The 21,395-nt window shown below is 47.1% G+C and overlaps 1 protein-coding gene across 3 annotated transcripts in view; it reads right to left on the bottom strand.

Moving 5' to 3' along the window:
* Positions 1-6,544: 6,544 nt before the first annotated feature.
* The window catches only part of LOC134157776 (uncharacterized), a 44,896-nt gene continuing 30,045 nt past the window's right edge, over positions 6,545-21,395 (bottom strand). For all 3 annotated transcript variants that reach the window (XM_062607116.1, XM_062607117.1, XM_062607115.1), the window contains 6 exons: positions 18,124-19,863; positions 12,871-13,045; positions 11,914-12,118; positions 10,852-11,474; positions 9,076-9,221; positions 6,545-8,237 (listed from right to left, as the gene is read on the bottom strand). In XM_062607116.1, coding sequence (XP_062463100.1) covers positions 7,442-8,237; positions 9,076-9,221; positions 10,852-11,474; positions 11,914-12,118; positions 12,871-13,045; positions 18,124-19,694 — 3,516 coding nt within the window. In that variant the 5' untranslated portion in view covers positions 19,695-19,863 and the 3' untranslated portion in view covers positions 6,545-7,441. The remainder of the gene's footprint in view (positions 8,238-9,075; positions 9,222-10,851; positions 11,475-11,913; positions 12,119-12,870; positions 13,046-18,123; positions 19,864-21,395) is intronic.

The following is a 21,395-nucleotide window of genomic DNA, read 5'->3' as shown; positions in this document are numbered from 1 at the left end:
AGCCAGCAGGGAATGGCAGTGAGAGACAGAGCTGTGAGGACTGCAAAAGCTTGATGGCTGACGAATTGGATGCACTTGAACAAATAACTGCTGTTGGTACTAAATGGACTGCGCAGAGTGTGCTGGCAGCTGGCGAGGAGTGAGTCAGCGCCGGAGCGCTGGAGAGTCTGACTCAACAGCCAGCACGGCTGTTCTCTGAGCCACTTCAGTCTCAAGTGTGTGCCAGGGAGCGCTCTCTTGGATTGTCTCTGTATGCACTCACTGGTTTGCTGGTTTTTTGTTTTTTTTCCTCATCTTGATGTCATTTTTGTGTTTTTTATTTCAGTAAAAAGGGCACTTAGTTGATTAACTGCTCATTATTTACAGCTCTGCCTGTTCAACTCCTGCAGATCAATGAAAGTGCTGACCTGAAACCATTTGGGAAGTAGGGGTGAAGAGAACTCCATGGCACAGGATGCAGGGCAGACCATGGGTCTGGCTGCGGAACTGGGCTCAGTCTGATGGAATTAATTAACTGCAGCCAACATCCAGGCACCTCTTTAAACTGGCACTCATTAAAGGACACGTTATCACCTCTACATGGCCTTTTTCTTTTGCCAGCACACGTCTTTGTGCAGTGAGCTGCATCAAGGAACAGAGCTAGCCGAAACAATATTTTTCAGCAGTGTGTGCTCACAATCTGGTTCACTGCTCAGTCCCGCGCATGCTGTTCCAGTGTGTGGAGGGAGGCTTCTTCCTCCCCCTGGTGCCTGCTTGAAGTGTTCACTGAACTGTAACACTAGGTGGTAAACTGATTTTTCTTGCAGTAATTTAACTGCTTCCTGCTTTGTTAGGATTGCCAAGGATTGCCTCTTTGGGTAAATAATCTGCCTTCGTTTTACTGCAAAGCAATGATTTCTGTGCTATAGAGCCTCACTTGCATTTTTCAGCCAGTAAAGTCTTTACACACTGAGGCAATTAAGGAGGGTGGAAAGTGAACATAGAATCATAGAATAGTTAGGGTTGGAAAGGACCTTAAGATCATCAAGTTCCAACCCCTGTGTCTTGGACAGGGACACCTCACACTAAACCATGTCACCCAAGGCTCTGTCCAACCCAGCCTTGAACACCACCAGAGATGGAGCATTCACAACCTCCCTGGGCAACCCATTCCAGTGCCTCACCACCCTTACAGTAAAGAACTTCCTCCTTATATCCAATCTAAACTTCCCCTGGTTAAGTTTTAACCTGTTACCCCTTGTCCTATCACTACAGTTCCTAATGAAGAGTCCCTCTCCAGCATCCCGATGGGCCCCCTTCAGATACTGGAAGGCTGCTATGAGCTCTCCACACAGCCTTCTCTTCTCCAGGCTGAACAGCCCCAACTTTCTCAGCCTGTCTTCATACAGGAGGTGCTCCAGTCCCCTGATCATCCTCATGGCCCTCCTCTGGACTTGTTCCAACAGTTCCATGTCCTTTTTATGTTGAGGACACCAGAACTGCACACAATACTCCAGGTGAGGTCTCATGAGAGCAGAGTAGAGGGGCAGGATCACCTCCTTCGACCTGCTGGTCACGCTCCTTTTGATGCAGCCAAATACAGATGATTCCTGGAGTGTGTGTGTGGATACTGACCCCATTATCCATCAGCAATCCATCTTCCCTCATTAAAGTACTGTCTGTTGGTGGATGCTGCCATGCAACTGCACTAAAACGTGTAGGGCTGTTCAGTGAGCCTCCTGCCTGCTGAATTCATACAGTGTCATTAAACAAGTTGATACTGAAAGGAATAGTCCTTTGCGGTATATATCTTCTGTATGTACGTTGCAGGTCAGGCATGAATTACCTGAAGATGTGTATCTCCTTCCAGGTTTCTCTGCCTGTTGTCTCTTCAAACTGTGGCACTTCTGGTGTACACTGGTTAGCCATCCCTGGACCATTGCCCTGCCCAAGGGGAAGATGGCTGTCCTTAAAACAGCCCTTTCTTGAACAGAGGATTTCCTTGTTTGAATGAAGTACACTCCTTGTCCGAATGCCTGTTCACCTGCATATTCATGCTACAGGTGTACAAACATCTAACCTGCTTCTGTTGGGCAAAATGCAAGAGCCTGACCCTTGCAAGGGTGATGTTTGCTCCACAGGAAGCGTGCTGGCTCCCATCCCAATAGGGAGAGCTGTCTAGCTGCCTCTGGGTCTGCACTGCAGCCCTGCACAGCTCCCACAGGCTTCTGTGAAGTCTGACAGCCACCAGAGCCTGATGGAGACTTCAACAGGGACTGCAGAAAGCCTATAGGAAAAACAAAGCCCAAGATTTCAGCCCCTGTGAGATGGTTTGGAGCTATAGAGGCCTTGTGCTCTTTGCATGTTCTGGTTAGTGCAGGCTTCAGTTATGGGATCTGCTCTGTGACTGTGGCTTTCCATCTGCCAGCCCTCCCCACAACACCCAGAGAGATGTTTGATGCAGGTCCTCCCAAGGATGTGACTCTGGCACTGCAAGGGAGGTTCCTGCACTAGGAAGGAAGGGTTCAAAGCCACCTGGTATTCCACTGCCACTGAAACAAAGGGTTTCTTCCCCTGCTGGCACCTTCCCTGGGAGGGCTGTTTACAGTCTGAGCTGAGATGCAAAGCCTGCAGTGGTGGAGATCACACTGGGACAGGATTTGAACCAGACAGTTGCAAATTATTGTTACACTCGTCCTTGCTGATGGATCTAGTGCCTAGTGCCAGCTTTTCTACGTGTGCCAGCTGAGTAACTGCTCCCACTCAAGCTGGAGTAGAGACCGGTGCTGGAGGATGCCCTGCCTGTGCTCTGATTCCTCGTTAGGGTTCCTCACTCTCTGTTGAAGAGGACCCTCTATGTTCTTATCACTCAATTTTACCATCCATGTTGTATAAAGTTTTCCCCTGGGGAGCCCCTTCAGCTTCCTGAAGGAGATGTCTTGTTCTAGTAAGTGCCCTTGGGGCTTGCCTGGAGTTTTGCGGTTTTGGACTGCACAGTGTTATTGTCAAAACTGATTTTATTCTTAACTGCTTGTACCTGTCTCCAGTTATTCTGCAGCAGCCTCTGTAAGAAATAAGGCAGTTGCCTTTGTCCACCTGATCAGCGAGATTTTGTGCTCTCACACTCCACTCTAGTGACAGGAAGTCACTCAACAATGACAGTGAGATCTCTGAATATTTATCTGATCTCTGGCAGGAGAACAGTTTCCTTCATTGCTTTTGGTTCCAGGTTTTTCCAATTTCAAGTCAGAGAATGTCAGCCCAATTCCAGCAGAATTTCACCTGGTTCCTCAGCATACGTTTTAAAGGAGACACAGTTGACATCATGAAATAAGAGTTATTACAGCTGCCTTATCCATGAGCCCTGAAGGGATATCTTTGACTTGGTGCTAGAAGATTCAAATTATCTTCCCTTTGAGCATGTCAGGAACAAGCAAGAGGATTCACCAGAATCTCCTGCTGGAGATCTGTCTTCATGTGACTTTAGCTCCATAATAGATTCATATGTATTGCCTAACTGAAGTTCCCCAAGACAGGCGATCCAAGAGGATCTCAGAGCTTTTTTGGGTATTTGGGGTGTGCTGAGGTCAATCTTTCAGTCTCCAGTGACAGCTAGAGTAGTTTCTTGCTGCCAGACCAATACTGGTGTTCCCTTTCAGATACATTCTTGATCATATAGTGGAGACCCAAACTGAACGTTCTTTCCCCATCCTTACTTTTGTCAAGGACAACAAGGACTGTACATAAAACACCATAAAATAGAAGATCACGTCACTAAAGCAGAAGTCTTTGACCTCTAAAGTCTTCGCATCTCCCTGTGGTTTTTTGGGGGGGCTTTCCCACCCAGCCTGCTGACTCTTTCCTCTTTTCTTTGGACCTGACCTCACAAGGGGCTCTTAAACCTGCGTTTTGTGCTCTTGTGTGTCTGTTTTCTGAGCTCAAACATACATGGACTCTATGATAAAGGCCACCTTTTGTTGTTTTCCTGATAAACGACAAGTCACACTCATCCTAAATTCTTATTCAAGGTCACTTATGAGTTCTGATAAATAATTACTTTTTTTCCCCTAACATGGTACTTCCAGAGAGATCTGCTTGAATACCTGGGTAAGTTCAGTGGGCCAGAGTCTTGAAAAGCAATCTTAACCATTGTCAGTCATGATCACGAGAGGCATAAAAACATGATGAAGCCCTGGGACAGGCAGTTTGGAACAAATAATTGCTTTCTTGGCTTGCAGACAACCCTGTTCCCAAGTACCCTAGGTTCTAATAGCCTTTTGTCATGCTTGTTAATCAGAAATGGAAAAATATAGCACAACTATTCTCCAAGGCTGCCAAGTAAGATGTGTACATGTGATACTGAAAGACTTGGAACTTCCCAGGAGAAGGATCATCCAGTTCAGAAAGGTGCCTGGGGATTATGGAAACTTACTGCCTTGTCAGTGTGCTGACACTCCTCACCCTTCTTGTGCAGGCTCAGCCCACAGCACGAGCTCTCACAGGGCCACAGAGATCATCCTGTGCTCGTGTTCCCTTTCAACACCTGTAATTTAAAGGCAGGCGGGCGGCTGAGTACACAGCGGATACATAAAAGAGAAATAACATTGGAAGCACAACCTCTGTCTAGTTTGACGGGTTCAGCAGTCAGGCTGTCGCTTCCCGTAGCACACTGTCCCAGGTCAAAGAGTTCCCTGGCTGCAGTTTTGTTAGGACAGGGCTACAGCACCAAGAACGCATCCTGCTCATAACTCAGCACCCGGCAATTACTTACAGACCTTCTTTTGGGGAGAGTTTGCCTGCTTCAGAGGAAATAGGCTATGATTACGAGGAGCCTGGCAGGCAGGTGTTTCCTGTGATACCTAGAAAAAACCCAGATCTGACAGATCAAACAATCACCCGAATGCAAGACTGATGCTAAGTTTTAGACCTTTTACATATACTGATTGTTCTCTAACCTTTTTGAACAGCCAGGGTGACTGAAGGTATCTTGATTTAAAGATATGACTGTACAAACAGTCCCTGGCTGGTTTTGAGCATGAGTTGGTGTGGAGGAAAATCACTCTGCTAGGAAGTGACTGAAAATTTTCCAGAGAGCAGCAGCATCATGTGGCTAAGAAAGTCACTCACTGATTGGGTAAATGCAGCTACTGTATCTGTGCCTTCCCTTATCAAAACTACCACTGGAGGTAACAAAGTGAAGGTAGCTGTGCCATTTTGATCCTGAGAGAGAAAACAAGGTCCTACAAGCTGTTGCCTTTTGCATGTTAGGTGAACAGGGCTTGAAGGCTCATAGGTGCAGATCTGTCATGACAGCATAAAAGAAATCTTCCTCCAACAGCTGCTCTGCTTATGCATCCATCTATCTGAAAAACAAACAACAAACTAAAAGCAATGCCTTGTGTTCCTCACTGGCTGTTCAGTGTGTATTTTGGGGGAATTTATTATAAGTTATTATAAGCAATTTACTGTCTAATGACTAGAAATAGCTGGAGGGAATTCCAACTCGCCTGAGGGACTCAGGCTGCTGCCCCAACAAGTGTTTTGCCAGCTATCACTCACTACAGCACTCGGCTGGGTGCTGCCATCCTCATGTCTTGGGTATGTTTGTAAAGCCTTCAGATGATGCAAAAGCTCCCATTTCCTCAAGTACAAAATAAAGTACTAAAATACTGGATGGTGCAGAGGAAGAGAAAATACAGCCAGTGCTCATGTCTCACTGTTGGTGTCTGCCCCAATGCCTGGAGCACTGTAACAAGCCCTAGCAGCTGCGGCAAGAAGACAAAGCAGTGGGTATGGTTTGGAAGCCTGCTCAGGTGTTGGATCAGTGGTGACTTTACAAGATTAGGGCTACGTATGTGAAGGTAGCCTCTGTCTGCCTTTGTGCACTCACTGATGCCAGCTCATCTCTGGAGAAATACACAAATATGCTTGTGTGACTCCTCCTGTAAAATAAGTGTCTGTAACAGAAATATTTTGTTTACTGATATATACTGATTGGCTTTGTCTCTACCATGGAGGGCTGAAAGAACATTTACAGGCTGTCCTCTAAGACCCACCAACACAAATTCAGGCTCCTTTAACATAGCCCCTAGGGCTGTAATCTGGCCTTTGCTGTGTAAGTCACAGTGTGACATTTTGCTGATCTTGTAATCGCAAGGCAGAGGTCAGCAGTGATGCCAGTCTAAAAAGGTTATAAACACTGTTTGCCTTTTCACCATTGCTCAGCTTCAAGTCAGTTCCCTGCTGAGGAGCTGAGAGAGGCTGGACCTTACAGGGGAGAGCTCTGGGGTCTGTTTTGGCTTTCACATCTGGTGTGCTGGCGCTTGACCTGCCCCGGGAAGACTGTGGTCAGAGCATAAGATTTTGTGCCAGCCTGTTGTCTTCTAGTGAGAGTTAGGGTAGCAGGCTTGTACTATTCTCCCAGGCTCGTTAGGAGTAGCCCCTGAATTCTGCCCAGGGAATCAAAGAACAGATGCAGGCACATTGAATACCACCCACACTAAAAGAAATATCTACTCCAGAACACAAATACTTAAGAAAATACCCATCTAAAGTCATTGAAACATAATTATTAAAACCTTTTATATTACTCTACAGTACAATGTAAATTGTTCCTTTGAAATACAATTTTGAAATACACTAGATTACATCATTTAAATAATGGCAAACTTTTAAATTCATTATTAGTGGTAGCAGAGCTATATTTACATAGACTTCTATTTCAGATGCAGTGTTATGTTACAGTCCCTAAGCCAGCTAAATATCAGACTTTCAATGGGGTTATAGTGCTCTTCCACATGTTCTACACACACTTGAATTGTATGTGTCAGAGAACAAGAACTCCTTCTAGTCTTGCTTTTTTTTTTTTCTGTGTGCATGCAGCTGAATCTGAGCAAATTGATACCTACTTGATTTGGATTAAAGATGAAAGGCCTTTTTTCAATAAGTATTTTGACTGAATATACAGAGGTGAGTAATGAAAGACAGTCCTTAGGAGTAGCAGCAGAAAACAATTACATCCAACTTGCATCCTCTGTTGCATAATACTGCACCTAATTTTCACCCTGACTTTACCTAATGCTGATGAAATATAGTCAATGGAAACCTCTCTCACGTTGTCAAGACTGGCTTTCAACACAATCCATGCAATGGCAAGCATCATATATCATTCTGCAGTGCAATATTAACAAGTTAAACTCAGCACTTTCCTCCAGAGATGTGCTCCTTGAGGGAAGCCCACCCCTGTATGCATATTAACAACAAACAGGTTGTGAGTCCAGAGGCTGGGAGACCAGAATTGGGCTGTGATGCTTGCTTCCAGTGCTGCTCAGAGTCTTCATGGGCCAGGCTCCTCCCCCTGTTGTCCACGGAGCAGAGCAAGTTCAAGCCACTGAGGCTCCTGGTGGTCCTTGCACATGGCACTGGTCAAGCCAAATCTCCCTGCTTGCTGCCCACGCAGGACTCAGGGCCTGGTGTGAGGGGTGCTGATCATGATGTTGGGCAGCGCATTGCGACGCTTCTTCCAGGAGCCCAGCTCCTTCGAGTACCGCCGGATTTGCCTGAACCAGTGGTGAGTCCGTGCCCGGTCGCTGTCCCGGAACACAAATGCCTCCCGCCTGATCTCAATGAGTTCAAAAGTGTCGTCGCAGTCGGGGTCAGTGGACACAATGCAATTGCTCAGCCTCAGGGGCTCCCTGAGCAAATGGAACTTCCCGTTATTTTTGTCCCTGATGAGTACCAGCACGGCGTCCTTCACAGGCCCTGGCTCAGCTGACTCCAGGCTGGACTCTGACACACGCTTCATGTTGACGAGGAGGAGGACCTGCATGTTCTGGAACTTCAGGGTCTTGCTGCCTTTCTTCACCCACTGGCCATCGGGGGGCTGGGCCAGCTGCAGAGACCCCTCCATCACAAACCTTGTTTCCTCCCGCAGCCAACCTACTGTTTTGAGGGCAGTTTCTCTCATCTCAATGTTGATGACTTCCCTCTTCTTCTTACTGTCCTGGCGAAAAGATCGGAGGGTCCATGTGTTCCCCTCCTGCTTGGTTTTCATGTTGATGTGCTCCAGGTGAGACTCAATGCGGCTCTTGGCCTCCCGCAGGCTGCTGTGGTCTGGGTGGTATTCAGTGGTGGCCTTGATGATTCTGCTGAGCAGCAGTGGGTACTTGGTGACTCTTTGCAAAGGGGCCATTAGGAAGGACCTCAAGTTCATCCGCCGCAGTGCTGTGTTGTCATTCTGGGAGACATCAAGGAATATTCTGCAGGGATTTAAGAAGAGAGAATGAAATGGTAGCTCTTCTGCCAGCAGATGCTGCAATCCTAAATGCAAATGAACAGTATTGTGCTGACAGCTGCTGGACACTGCAGCCCCCTCTCTGGTTTTAAGAGCCTTGAAAGTTCTGTCTTCTCAAACACCTAACAACAATTTCTGCAACTGTGCTCAGCTCCAGAACAGTAATGAGGTGCTTGGAACACTAGCACACAGCATCCTAGCAGTCTTCTACTAAATTGTTGTAGAACAACAAGGGTGTGATCTTTCTCTGGTACACAGTGATGTAGGCCTAAAGCAGAGACATCATCTTATATCAGATTACATTAATTGGTAGCTCCTTTCATCATTAGATTACAAAGCACTCTAAACAAGAATTCAGTACATGCAGCCTTTTAAGCTGTTGTAGTGGAAAGAAAGAGAAGTGACTCGCCTAACATTGCCCAATAGGCCAGGGGTAGGAATGGGAAACAAATTCGTCATGCATGCTTCACACAGTGGCTTTCCCCAGTGGAAATCCAAACTGTGCTCTGGTGCAGGGACTGAGAGCTGTTCTCAGCTGAGTGTTATTTGGTGACAGTTCAGCACGGTGGTCAGTGGGCAAACATTGCTACCACAAAGCACAGTAAACAGTTGGGGACCAACTAGCTGCCTCGGTGGAGATACCAAGGATGAATATCTTCTGGAGAATAAATTATTCTCCTCGCAAAGAGAGCAGCAATAACTGGAGAACATTAATATCAAACTTTGATCCAGTTGAGCCGTCCAAGGCTTCACCCTGTCCCCTGCCTCCAAAGCCTGGAAGAATACGCTAGCCCTTTTCTCACCTGAGGAGCTCTTTCTCCTTCTCCAGAGCGTTGAGCATGTTCACGGAGGAGGACTGCTGAAGACAGTAGGTCTGAAAGGCTGGCAGCATGTTGACAAACTCTAGAAATATTTCACCGATGCACACGGTCATCAGGTCATCATCACCCTGCAAACACGCAATACAGCCCCCACGGGGTTAGTGCAGCAGAGGCACGAGCACAGAGCCTGCATTCAGTCCTATCAGCATGAACCTACTGCAGGATATGGTGAACACCACTCCAAAGGTGCAACTGGGCTCCTGGTGGAAAGGCAATTCCTGCAGGTCTGGGGGGAAGCAGTGTGTGGGGAGGGGAAGGAAAGCTGGGTTTACTGCTTTCTCTTCTACAAACCAAAAGCCATCCTTTCTACTTCTGTGGGCTGAGCCAGCTCCCCAGAACAGAGGCTCAAAGGCCAGAGGCCAGAGTGAGCCTGCTAGTCAGGAGGGTGTACTGGGGCCCTTCTTGCCAACAGGTCTGACATAAGGGTAATGAAGTAGTGCATAAACTAACAGAGCATTTTGGAGCAAACGGGCAGGAGTAAGTCAGGTAAGAGACATGGCACTCAACTTCAACAGTTGCTCCAAGCAACTGGCCTGGCTGGGAAGCAGTCCCTTCAGTACTGGCTACTTTGATGCCTACATGAAAAATAAATTTCATGGTAAATTGTTATCATCTGATTTCTGGATGTGTAATAAAATAAGAGAACAGTAAGAATCTGGTGCTACATAATGCTCTTAGCTTTGTCAAGGTGTGTGCTGACATGCTCTGCACTCACTGCTGAGTTCAGCAGCAAGAGAGGGAGCAGGTCTCTGGCTGCTGGCAGTTTTCTGGTGCAGTACTGAGCTCTGACTGCAAAGGAATCATGGAAGAGGAGACAGGGAAACCTACAGCTGTTTGTAGAAGCCTTTGTCTCAATAAATTATTCACAGGGCATGTCTGTCTTTGCTGTGCCACATGCATGAGAGTGGTTTTCAAAGTTGCCAGGTTTTGAGATGTGTTGCTCAGTCTGACATACAGGGTTTCACAAAGGGAGAAGAGGAGTGTGTTTCCTAAAGAACAAACCATCTTGGTGAAACTGATACAGCAATAAGTGGGGTTTGGTTTCTTGAGGAAAGGAGGGTGTGGATCTGATTACATGTCCTTTGCAGAGATTGCTGCCCTAGAGCCTTATTTCTATTTCTCTGTCTTCTGACCACCCTGCTGGTGGGGCAGGAAAGTTCCTTGTGCAAGGCAGGGTGTGTCAGTAGAAGCAACTTACAGCACAGGGCTGTAAAGACCAATTGTCACCGGAGCAGGGAGCAGTCTGTGCTGCCTGGCCCCACAGCCAGCATAGAAGCAAGCTGCAATAAGATGCAACCCAAGCCACCCTGAATGAGCCAGCTCAGCATTGCAAGAGCATGGCCTGTAAGCCAGACCAAGCTGAGCTCTGTGCCCCCATGGCTATGCTCTTATCAGTGTCCAGGCTAGCTGGCTTAAAGCTAACTTTGGTAATGGGCCAGTTAGGTCCTGTTAATGGGATAAATGAGTTAGACTGCTGATGGCCTGTTAATGTCAGTGGTATTACCACAGCAGAGTGAGGCCAGCAGCTGTGACCTGGCACAGACCTACTGAAATCACTGGTTTACATAGACTCTACATGGACTAGATAGATGACCAGAACCCAGGAGTCCTAACTCCTGATCCTCTTGACCACCTATGCTGCCTCACTAATAAAAAATCTATTCCTGTCTGGCTCCTCTACAGCATGCAGCATCATACCTGATCAAAGGCCTGATCAATCTCTTCCTGAAGTATCTCCAGGAAGCTCTCATTGAGGTCGATGAGCTCCTGGATGTTGCTGAAGATGCCCAGGAGCTGCTCCTGGCTCAGCAGCCCAGCCGCCTGCATGGGGAGGTAGAACTCCTCTTTGATGATGCGCAGGTCCTCACCATAGCTGGCCTCTGTGTTGACAAACTCCAGCACAGACTCCTTGCGCTCTGTCCTGCGTTTGCAGCACTTCTCGCAGAGGTCAGCCCGCCTCTGATTGCAGTTCTGCACATCTGTCTCCACTGGGAGGTCTCTTTCTCCACAGTCAGTGCAGGGACGGTGTGCTTCCCAGGCCTGCAGGGAGCTCAGCATTTCGGATGCCCTGTTTCTCCACTTCCAGGCTGGTGTCTGGCCAATGCCACTATCTGCTCTCTCCACATCCGCTGATTTGGTCCGGGTGGCCTCGCTGGGATCCAGGTCATCCCGGACATCATTCACGCCAACAATCCCGCTGTCTGTGCTCAGGCTGCTGACATTACTCCAGTGATGTCTGGAGCGAAGGGAGCCACGTGGAGTGCAGCGAGTCTCATCAAAGCTGCCACCATGGCCAAGGTTGGCTTTTGCTACCACTGGACCTGAGAATAGACACAAACCATTACAGGCACTGCAAGGTGTACAAAGCTTACTGAGGACCTCAAGCTGGCACAGCCATGATTGGTAAGAACCCCAGGACAGAAGGCTAGGTCTGGTGAAAGCAGGGCTGTAAGCTTCCTCCCTCCTGTTCTGCTGCTATGACTGGTGAGAGTCAGAAGTAACTGGCTCCCAGGTGAAGCGTGGGGCCTGTCATCCCTGCACTGCCGATGCCTATGAACTTATTTGAGCTCTCTTTTCCCCTGCCATCTGCCAGGAGGGGACAGAGACACAGCAGAGTAGATCCTGATTTCTTGCACACCTGGGTTAAACCCAGAATGCTTCCCTCTCCCAGGTCAGCAGAATTACTCCATATTTACACTGGCATATCATGGCTCAGGATCTGTCCCATCAGCCCCCTCTGAGTGTGCAGAATGTGGGTACCATAGTCTCGCTCCTGCCGGCGCTTCTGTGCATGCTGCCGTGCTGCAGCTGCAATCTTCAGCTCCAGCTGCTTCCTCTTCACCGAGTCTGTTGGCATGGGGTCACTGAAGTGCGGCCGCAGCCGCCACTCCCACTGCGTCTTGGCACCATCTGCACTCGCACGGACAATGTCAGAACTGGACCGGTGGCAGCCAGAACTGGGGGTCTGCAAGAAAGGCAAGTGCATTTGCAGCAAGGTGGTGCTCAAAGCGGCACCTGGTTTGCAGCAACTGGACTTTAATTGCCAAAGTAGAGAAAAGGAAACTCATCAGTGGTGGGATTGTAAGTGCAGCTCTATTATGCAATCATTACAAAATCTGACCCCCTAGGCTCCTCTGTCTTGCTGTCTTAACAGCAGGGACCTCTCTCCCTTTGCTGTCATGTAGCACTGAGTACAGTGGCTCTGAGAAGCCATGAAGAAGTCAACAGCATAGCCCTGGCTAAGGGCCTAAAGCACGGCTGAGCCTGTCCTCAAGGGATCTGAGCTAGCTTGCCTCTACCTGTGAGTGTTTCAGTGCTGCAGGGTCAGGAGGGCCAGCCTCTATGCCTTACCTACATTAGTAGTTTGACCAAGTGGGTACTAAGAGGGCATGTCTGATCTTTAGGGCAGCACAGCAGTGAAGGGCTAGTGGCACACTGAAGACAATCATTAAAAGGTTATTGCTGAACTCCCTGCAAGAGATGCAGCGACAGATAGGCTGGGGCACAGAACTGGCTCCTTTTTCATTAACTGTAATAGAAAGGGAACTAGAAATGCTTCTAACAGAGTTTAATTGCTTATGGGAGTCGGTGTGATTTCAGATCCCAGGCTCCCAGCCTGACCAGTTCCTACAACAAAGAGGTCCTTTAGATCTTCTGAGAGATAAGAAAGAGCCCTGAACACATGCCCAAGATGAAAGGGGAGTTCCTCTCCCTTACGTTCTCTGCAGGTGGAATGTCGCTGGATGTCTCATTGCTTGGCTTGTCCTCCCAGGTCTCTGTTGCCATGGACATCGCTGTGGGCTGTTGGCTGTCCTCAGGAGGTGGGAGATCAGCTTCCCTCAGATCACACTGTCCCTTGGAGGGGGATTTGCCAGCAGTCTCAGCATTGCAGCTGCAAGGGAAGATGCAGGCTGATTAACATCACATATGCAGTTCACCTGATATTCCAGATGAGACAGCACCAAGCCCAGGTTCGAACAATCAGCTGCAATGTTCAGGAAAGGTGCAGGCAGGACTGGTCTGCATGGATGGCACTACATGTATTTCAGGGCCTCTAAACACCGCTCAATTATAGCAGTACAAATTGGGTAATTGCACTCATGCCAGCATCAGTCTGGGATATCAAGCCTCAGGTATTCACAAGGCATTTTTTGTGTCCATAAAACACGAGGTTCTCCCACAGGGACCAAAAAAACCTCTTCCTAAGTAGGCCATATCCATATTTGCTGCTATTTAAAGAGATATTGTCAACACAGAAACCATATTGCTCATCTGGAAGAAAATCACCTGCTAAAAATCATAATACTTTGAAGAGATTAGAGGATTAAAGGATAAAACCTGCAGAAACCACCGGAAAGCTTCCCTTTGCTCTCAGTGAATTCAGGATCAGGCCTTTCGGTGCACTTAAGAGTCCTGAAAAGATTGTCAGTCTGTTGTTCTCACTTAGCAATTCTGGGATGCTCTTATTCACGGCTGTCTGGTGCTAACAAGGGCCTGGCTGGGCTGATACAGGCAGCCTATTCCAACCCCATGTTTCCCTCTCTGCAGACATCACCACCCCTCCAGACAGAGTCTGGTGCAAAACCACTGACTTGACAGGGTAGTTGACAGGCTTGTTTGTGATACTATTTGTGATGCATTTTTCCAATAGACTCTCTAAGACACCCTTTTCCACGCATAATGAGCCTGACTGGAAGAATATTAATACTTTGGATTTACTTGATTTTTATGGGCTTGGATTCCTTTAAAAAAGAAAGGTTTTGAGGGCTGGATATGGATGTTTGTACATATATGAAGCCAGTGTCTGGAACATATTTTGGGGTATGCATGTATTTTATGCTTAACAAGAGCCTCCTATGACAAAAATCTACTGTTTCTTAAAGGCTTCACTTGTGAACTTATGCTGACAGGTCATACTGCTAATGTGTGATTCCAACAGTCAGCTACAAGCAAACACATGAGACAGATGGGCATCTTCCTTACAATGCATGACAGTTGGCTCTGAAAACAAACCATCAACCTATATTGAAGTTGCTGAAGAGGGAACAAATCTCCCAGAACACAAACTGGCTCTGTTGTCAGGCCAGAAAAGTTGGTTTGCAACTTCCTAGCTGATGCTTTTTCATCTTCCTCTGCTCATGCTTTCAGGCCCCAGCTGACACTACCTGAGTATTTATCAACTTAAAGAGTTTAGTCAGCAACAGCACAGTGCTAACAGCAGGCTCCTGGCTTTCACTTCTTGCTGTGCAAATTCCCGGCCATGTGGATTTGGAAGCATCACTTGTTTCCTTCAGGCCTTTTCTCTCCAGTCTGTAGAAAGGGGATATCAACATCAGTGCTGTCATGGAGCAGTCTGTAATACAGACTGTATTAGCCCCCTTACAGGGTTGCAGTAAGAGTAGTGCAGGCACACAGCAAGGCTGTGGTCCCACCATGGTACTGTCCTGCCCTGGTCTAGCTTAAGAGGTTTCTGTCTCCTTCCTTCCTCTCATCCCCAGTCACATTTGCAGTACCACTCCTTCAGCTCTTCCAATGTAGCTGTCTGTGTGGCCATGATCTAAAATCAGCCTTGAAATTATCTGGTTTTACAAAAATATCCTCCCTCATGCATTCCCAGCCAGATCATTTCATCGATGTTGTGTGAAGTATGAACAGTTCTGTGGGAGGGAAGGCAGAGATTAACAAGCAAGGAAGCTCTTGAAGAGAATCTGCCAGTGCCAGAAGCCACAATTTCCTAAAGCTGCTCCTGCTCAAACAGCTTCTGGTTGAAAGATGCAGAAAGAAGGGATCATACTGAGGCAATGGGATGTGTCCAAGGTCAGTAGCAGAGCTCAGAACTGGATCTTCTTGATCACAACACCTCCCACCATACAGACCATACTCTCAGAGAGTCATTTGCCATTTTTACATTTTTTACAGTGCTTCCAGATCATCCACTTAAACATGGGAAGTACTCCACAGTATTATTGCTCCTCTAAATGAAACTGACAGTAGCTCTCTGCTGCTAAGACAGACCAGATGCCACTGCTTATTGTGGTTTCCATAACCCAGAAGGGATATTTATAAAACATCTCCAAACATGACCTGCAGTTGGAATAAGAGCCAATACTACCCAGAGAGCTGAGCTGAGGAAAGGTGACTGGAGACTTGCAAAATTCAGCCACCCTATGGTTGGTCAGCTAGAGGTAAGAAAGGCAGTAGTGCAAAAGCAGAGGCACTGGGTGTATGCTATGGAAATGCACATCCTTTCCTTCAGCCTCTCAGGTTGTAGCATTGTCCAAACCAGCAGTTCTCAGCCCTTTGCATATGTTCCTGACTTTTTCTGACCTCTGGAAACATTTTGGCAACTCCTTCCCTGCTTGCACCTGCCTTTCGGACTTGGAGTCCTCTGCTATGGGAAGCTGTTATTGTACCCACCATCTTGGTGCCATCCCAAATACACCCCATCACTCTTTTCAGGAAGCCTTCATTCTTAGTCGTGCCCTTGGCTTACTTTTGCAGGTTTTTGTTGCTACCTTTCCCCACTTCACAGACAGGAACCCCAGGTCTTTGCACGTCCTTATCCTGAGCAATCTGCTGTTTAAACAGTTTCAGAAAGTGGACTATAGATTGAAATGCCTACAGGATTTCCACCTAGATCTCAACACCCTTTCTCAGCCAGGACTAAGTTAAAGGTATCTAGTGACTTATGAGGGAGCTAAAGGTGCCATAATTATGAAGCTGAAAATTAGATCTTCACTGATGAAATATTAATCCGTTTGAATGAGTCTTAAGTAATTAACTATGAATTACTAGGGAGGCAACTAAGTCACCAGACAAAACTGCTTTGTAAAACTGTAACACACAGAACCACTAGAAAGAGAAGACAATTTCAGCTGTCATACTCTGTGATGCTCCATCACAGTATCTCTAACAGAGGCTTGCTGAGCTCAGTATCTGTGGGAATGGGGCCAAATCCCCAGCTTCCAGCTCATTTCATTTGAGACTTGGAAAAAAATATGGCCTGGATGTCAGCAATCATAATTTAGGACTCAAGACATCCAAACAAAAAGTCTCCCACCTCTGCAGCGAGAGTCAGCTTGAGTTATAAATAAGTATTTAGGCACATTACAGTCTCAGGTGAAAATGATGGAAAACAGAAATTTCCAGATAAAGGAAACTGAAATTTCCCACTCGCCAGTAATTTGGCACTGGAACAGATTTGTTTTCCTCCTACTAACCTGAAGAAATGACAATATTTACCATTAACTGGTATTACTATGGAAAATAAACAAGCCAGCGTGGTTCCTTCACATGAAACAATCTCTCTACTACTGGAACCACTGTCATTCACAGTTTTAGATCAGTTTTGATGTTCATAAAATCACCTCATATATTTTGACAAATCCTACTGGGGAGACTGAACACATTTGCAGAAACAAAACCCACTGCAGACATTAAAAGTACAGAAGCCACACTGAAAACATGGAAGCCTTGGGCAGAAAGTGTTTGGAGGCAGGAATAGTAGTGGAGAAACAAGATCATATGCACTACCCATATCCTGTATACTTATACATGAGCTTCCGGTTCCAGGTACTAGTCAAACCTTTCATCTGCATGGAGACAGCTGTTCTTATTACCTTACACCTTGTGCCGTTCTGTATATTTCAATTCACGCCTGATAAAAATAGCCTACTCAATAAAAGTGGTTGCATACCATAAGTCTCATGTTTCTTCACTGGATTTTCATACTCTAGAAGAAAAGCACTAGGCTGGACAGCAGAAGGAATCATTTAGTGCTCCAACACCACCTACTTCCCTTTGGATTAGAAAGTTACAGAAGTGTTTCTGCTTGTCACTCTGGCTCTGTGTACATGGGAAGCTTCAGTGTCTTTCAGACAACTCTCATTCCTGTGCAGAAGTCACTATGATCTCTAAAACCCAAGTCCAGTCTCTGAGCTCTAGCATTCCAGAAATCCCAAGCCAGTGTACAAGGCTGATGCCCTGGCATTTCACATACCACATCTGTTGGTGCCATAAGCAGCCAGGAACCAAGTCAAATGCAATTCTTGGCAAAGCCAGTCCTGAAAGACAAGTGTATGGAAACAAACCACTTCACCGACACTTACTTCTCCTTTTCTCATCAGCCTTATCTAGTGATAAGACTGATAACTGCCCCAAATTCCTGGCTTTCAGAACTTCTCTCATTCCTGTTGGGCCACCTGCCTGCACAGAAAAGGATCCCCATTTCTTTGGCAGGAGGGAGGTAACAGGACTGCAGTGTCCAAAACCAGGACAAAGAAAGCAGTCCTTGTGAACATCTTACCCAAAGAAGGGGAAAGTGCTAAAGAAGAAGGAGGAAGGCTTTATGCAAGTATTTTCACTCACTGCTTATGCTGAGTTGGCAGGAGAGTATTTGCAAGTACTTTCACTCACTGCCTGTGCTGGTCTCCAGAGGGTATTCAGAGACTTGTGGCAGCAACCTTGCTCTTCCTTGTTTGCCAGTTCACTACATGCAGGCAGCAAGTAAAAGCACTTGTTGCTGCATGTAACACTACCTGAACTCATGTCCTACAGTTGTGGGATGGACTTTTTTCAAAGGAATCATTTTAATACTTTGTATCTCTCAGATGCTGTCGACTTCTAACAGGTGTTAAAAAAAAAAAATTAAAAAAGACATTTCAACAATTTATTACAGAAATAAAATGGGTGGAAAACTGTGTGTCAGGACTACTAATGACTGCTGTCTTGACAGGAGTAAGGTGTACAAAAAGGCAAAGTCTAGATGAAAACTCTGATGTTCAATCCCACGCAAAGATGGAGTTTAAGCTCAACAGCTTAAAGACATGTCCATGTGGCTGTCAGAGCCCCTAAGATGAAAGGCTCTGCCAACAGCATATTAATGCTGTGGGAGCTAAATGTACATTTCAGGAGAGAGACCAGATCATTAATAAAGGAACTGCCTTCAGGTGACCCCACAGAGCATGTTACCTTTTTTTAATAAGTTCCAAGGCTGAACCTATGAATTCATCCTTCATTTTTTGTAGCTTAGCTCCATAGCTGGATAAGTCTGTGGCTTCTAACAGCAGCGATGAACAGCAAGAAGACTGGGCTTCAGAAGCCAGCGACTGCCCTGCAAGGTGGAGGACATCATTTAATTGTCTTGTCTCTCCTTTCTGCTGCTCATCACTGAAGATCTCCTGCTCAGCTCTGTGTATTGCTACTGCCTGTAAAGGTGATCGTGGAATAGGGCTAGAGCAAATGGGGACTGGTGATCTATCTGGGCTGCAGATTTGGAAGGTTCTGTCCTTCATGTCAGGGCTGCTCATCCTGAAACCATCCCATGTGTTTGGATATTGGGAAAAGCCAGCAGAGGTGTGGTTTTCATGGAACACATCATCGTCACCCTCTGCTGTGACAGCAGCTTCATTCACAGCTTTAGTCCCCAGAACTTCTGGACAGACATTCTCACTGCTCTCCTCCTTCAGGCTCTGGTTTGCAGGCAGACCCTTATTCAAGGAATCTACTGGCCCACTGCTGCTGGCAGATGAATTTGCCATTTTACTTCTCGTTTGCTTGAATTCCTCAAAGGTGGGTATGTAAAGCCTCCCTTTGCAGAGGCCTTTTTTGCTCTGTCCCAGTGTAGATTTGACATCTGTTTCCTTACTATATTGTTCTATGGTTTCTGCTGTTCTGGATTTGGCCATCTCATGGGTTTCCCTGTCATGCTGAAGGGGCAAACTGGGGGAGCTGTTCTGCCTTCGGAGCTGAAGCCTCCTCTGAGCCTCCTGCTTGATGTCTTCTGGACTGACAATCCTGTGTGCAAAACACAGATTCTGCCTCCCTGTGAGGCTGTGCCTGGGAGCAGTGTGTTCCACCAAAACCGTGCAGCAGTTCACAGCACAACCGTTCTTGCACTGCTGGCACACCTGGCATGCAAAAAACTCCCGGGCCATCAGGTGAGGCAGGGCCACTTCTGGACACACTGGCTTGCAGGGCTCTGCCACCTTTCTGTTGTGCAGCCTCAGCTTCTCCTTCAGCTCTTTTTTGGCATCCCCATGTAGAGCTCTTTCCTCTGCAGAAGGGAAGAGCCACTGAGGCACTTCAGCAAGGGGAGCAAGGAGCACATTCTGTGCTGATTGAGATTTCTGTTTATCATGGAGAGAAAGGTTCTTCAGAGAATCTGATGGGCTCTGCGCTGGGGCCACATCCACACAACCTTCTGTCCACTGACTGGTGCCTCTGTAGCGAAAGATGATCTCATTATCCAGGCTCCGCCAGTGAGAATACAGCCCAGAGTCAGCAACTGTTGCCCACTGAAGGTTCTCCACGCTCCGATACATCCGGTTTTCCACAGGACTGGCCAAAGGTGCCTTGCCTGTGTGGCAGCAGTCTAGAGTGAGGAAGTTCCCAGAAAAAATATGAGTGTCTAGGTTCTTTAGTGGATGCATGCTGTCAACTGAAAAATCCTTTAAGCCATGTTGTGCATAGAGCTGATTATTTTGGCAGCTCAAGATCACCCGGCAGTGTTCCTGTCTCTCATCAACACTGATGTATGTCATAGCAAATGCACATGGAGGTTCTAAGACAGCGGCGTCTAGGGGGAGAGAAGGGAGCTGGGATGTTGCTTAGGTGCCAGTCAATGTCCACAGACCACAGACAGCAAAGCGTGCTGCTGGGTACTCACACAAGAGAGCTCTCACATGGGTTGAGTCGCCATGCGTAGAAGACCTGTGAATGGAAGGAAAGATGAGTTACTGAAGCAGCCTGGTGATGGCTCACAGGATGCAACAGCAGGTCTGCTTCCAGGGAATGCAGAAGCCAAACACCAACAGCTTGGGTAGAAACAGAGCAGCATAACTAGGAGATGAGCCACAGGGCTTGGGGCAGGGAATCTTTTCCATCTCTAGAAAAGCCAACAGTGGCCTTACACTCCCCATCTGAATTTGGAGAAGCTCATCCTGCCTATCCTTGCCATTCCCCCACAATAACACTTTCCAACTCTACTGATGAATGCTCAGAAGTGCTTGCTGCAGGCTTAGCTTACTCACACAACAGCGCTTACAAGAGATTGTAAGCCTCTTTCTCTCAAATGGGGTGCAGACAAGAGTGTATGGGTTAAGGAGGAGGCTGTAGGTGGGAAAGGATGACATGAGTGTGATCTCCTGGAAGGCTCAAGTAGCAAGGAGGAAGAAGGAGGGTGACTGGTGGTGGTTTTGTCTCTAAGAGTCACACTGCTTTGATGCTTTTCTTTACCCTTTATGGGGTAGATGCATATGATCTAGTGACTGACAGCCAAGCATTTCCAAGGCCTTTACAGTGCAGACACAAAGGTACTTCACAGACTTTTACAAATGCATCCCTCTGACCCCTTAGCAACAGCCCCAAATGATCACCCCCATGACAGCTAAGTAGAGGCCCAGAAAGAAAAGGTGGTTTCCAAGTCTGTTCCTATGATCTGTGTTCAGCATTGTAAGGCCTAAGGGAATCTAAGTGACCAAATCATATGTTCAGAGCAATGCAGAAAATGAAACCTCAAAACTTCAGTTTGGGCCAGCAGGATGAAGTGTCTAAATCATCCTTGGAAGTAGAAAGACCCTCCTTACATTGAACATAGAGACTTCACATTTCTCTTACGAATTTAGGCCTCATGGACTTGCCAGTCACACAAGATGTCAGTGTCTGCTACAGCCCTATGCACTCCCTCCCTTGGCAGACAGAGGCAAAGGGAACGAGTGAGTGCCACAGGTAAAGGAGAACAAGACTGGGCAAGGGATGTGGGGTTCTCCTGAGATTAATAAGGGCAACATAGAGCTGGGATGGAGGGGCATCAGTCTGTAATAATAAGCCAGGCAAGACCCAACCAGATTGAACACCCAGGAAGAGGTCTTGATAAAGCAAGACAGGACCATGTAAGCTACAGCTCAGACTACGCAGCTGGGTTCTCTCCGTGCTGCCAACCATTCAGGCAGCACAGCCACCTTGACCAGGAGGGGAATGAGAGGCTTGTAACACCCTGAAGGCTAAGACACCTCAGGCATTTAACCATGTGAGGCACCAACACACATCTCCCATCTGAGAAGTCTGAGGCACTGTATTGCCTGGAAGCTAATCTTGGTAACTCACTGGTAGCTTGATTTACCCCTTGCTTAGAGTGGGTCAAATTAAAATACTTCCCCTGCATTCTCTCTAATCCCAGAGAGAAAGGCATAGCTGTGCCTGCGGATCACTCCAAAATGGAGAATATTATTCCTGTCCTCCAT

The sequence above is a fragment of the Pezoporus occidentalis genome, unplaced genomic scaffold (assembly GCF_034315485.1).
Source record: "Pezoporus occidentalis ecotype Australia unplaced genomic scaffold, CSIRO_AGI_Poc_V1 ctg12, whole genome shotgun sequence".
Lineage (NCBI taxonomy): Eukaryota > Metazoa > Chordata > Aves > Psittaciformes > Psittacidae > Pezoporus > Pezoporus occidentalis.
This window is presented reverse-complemented; position numbering and strand designations above follow the sequence as displayed.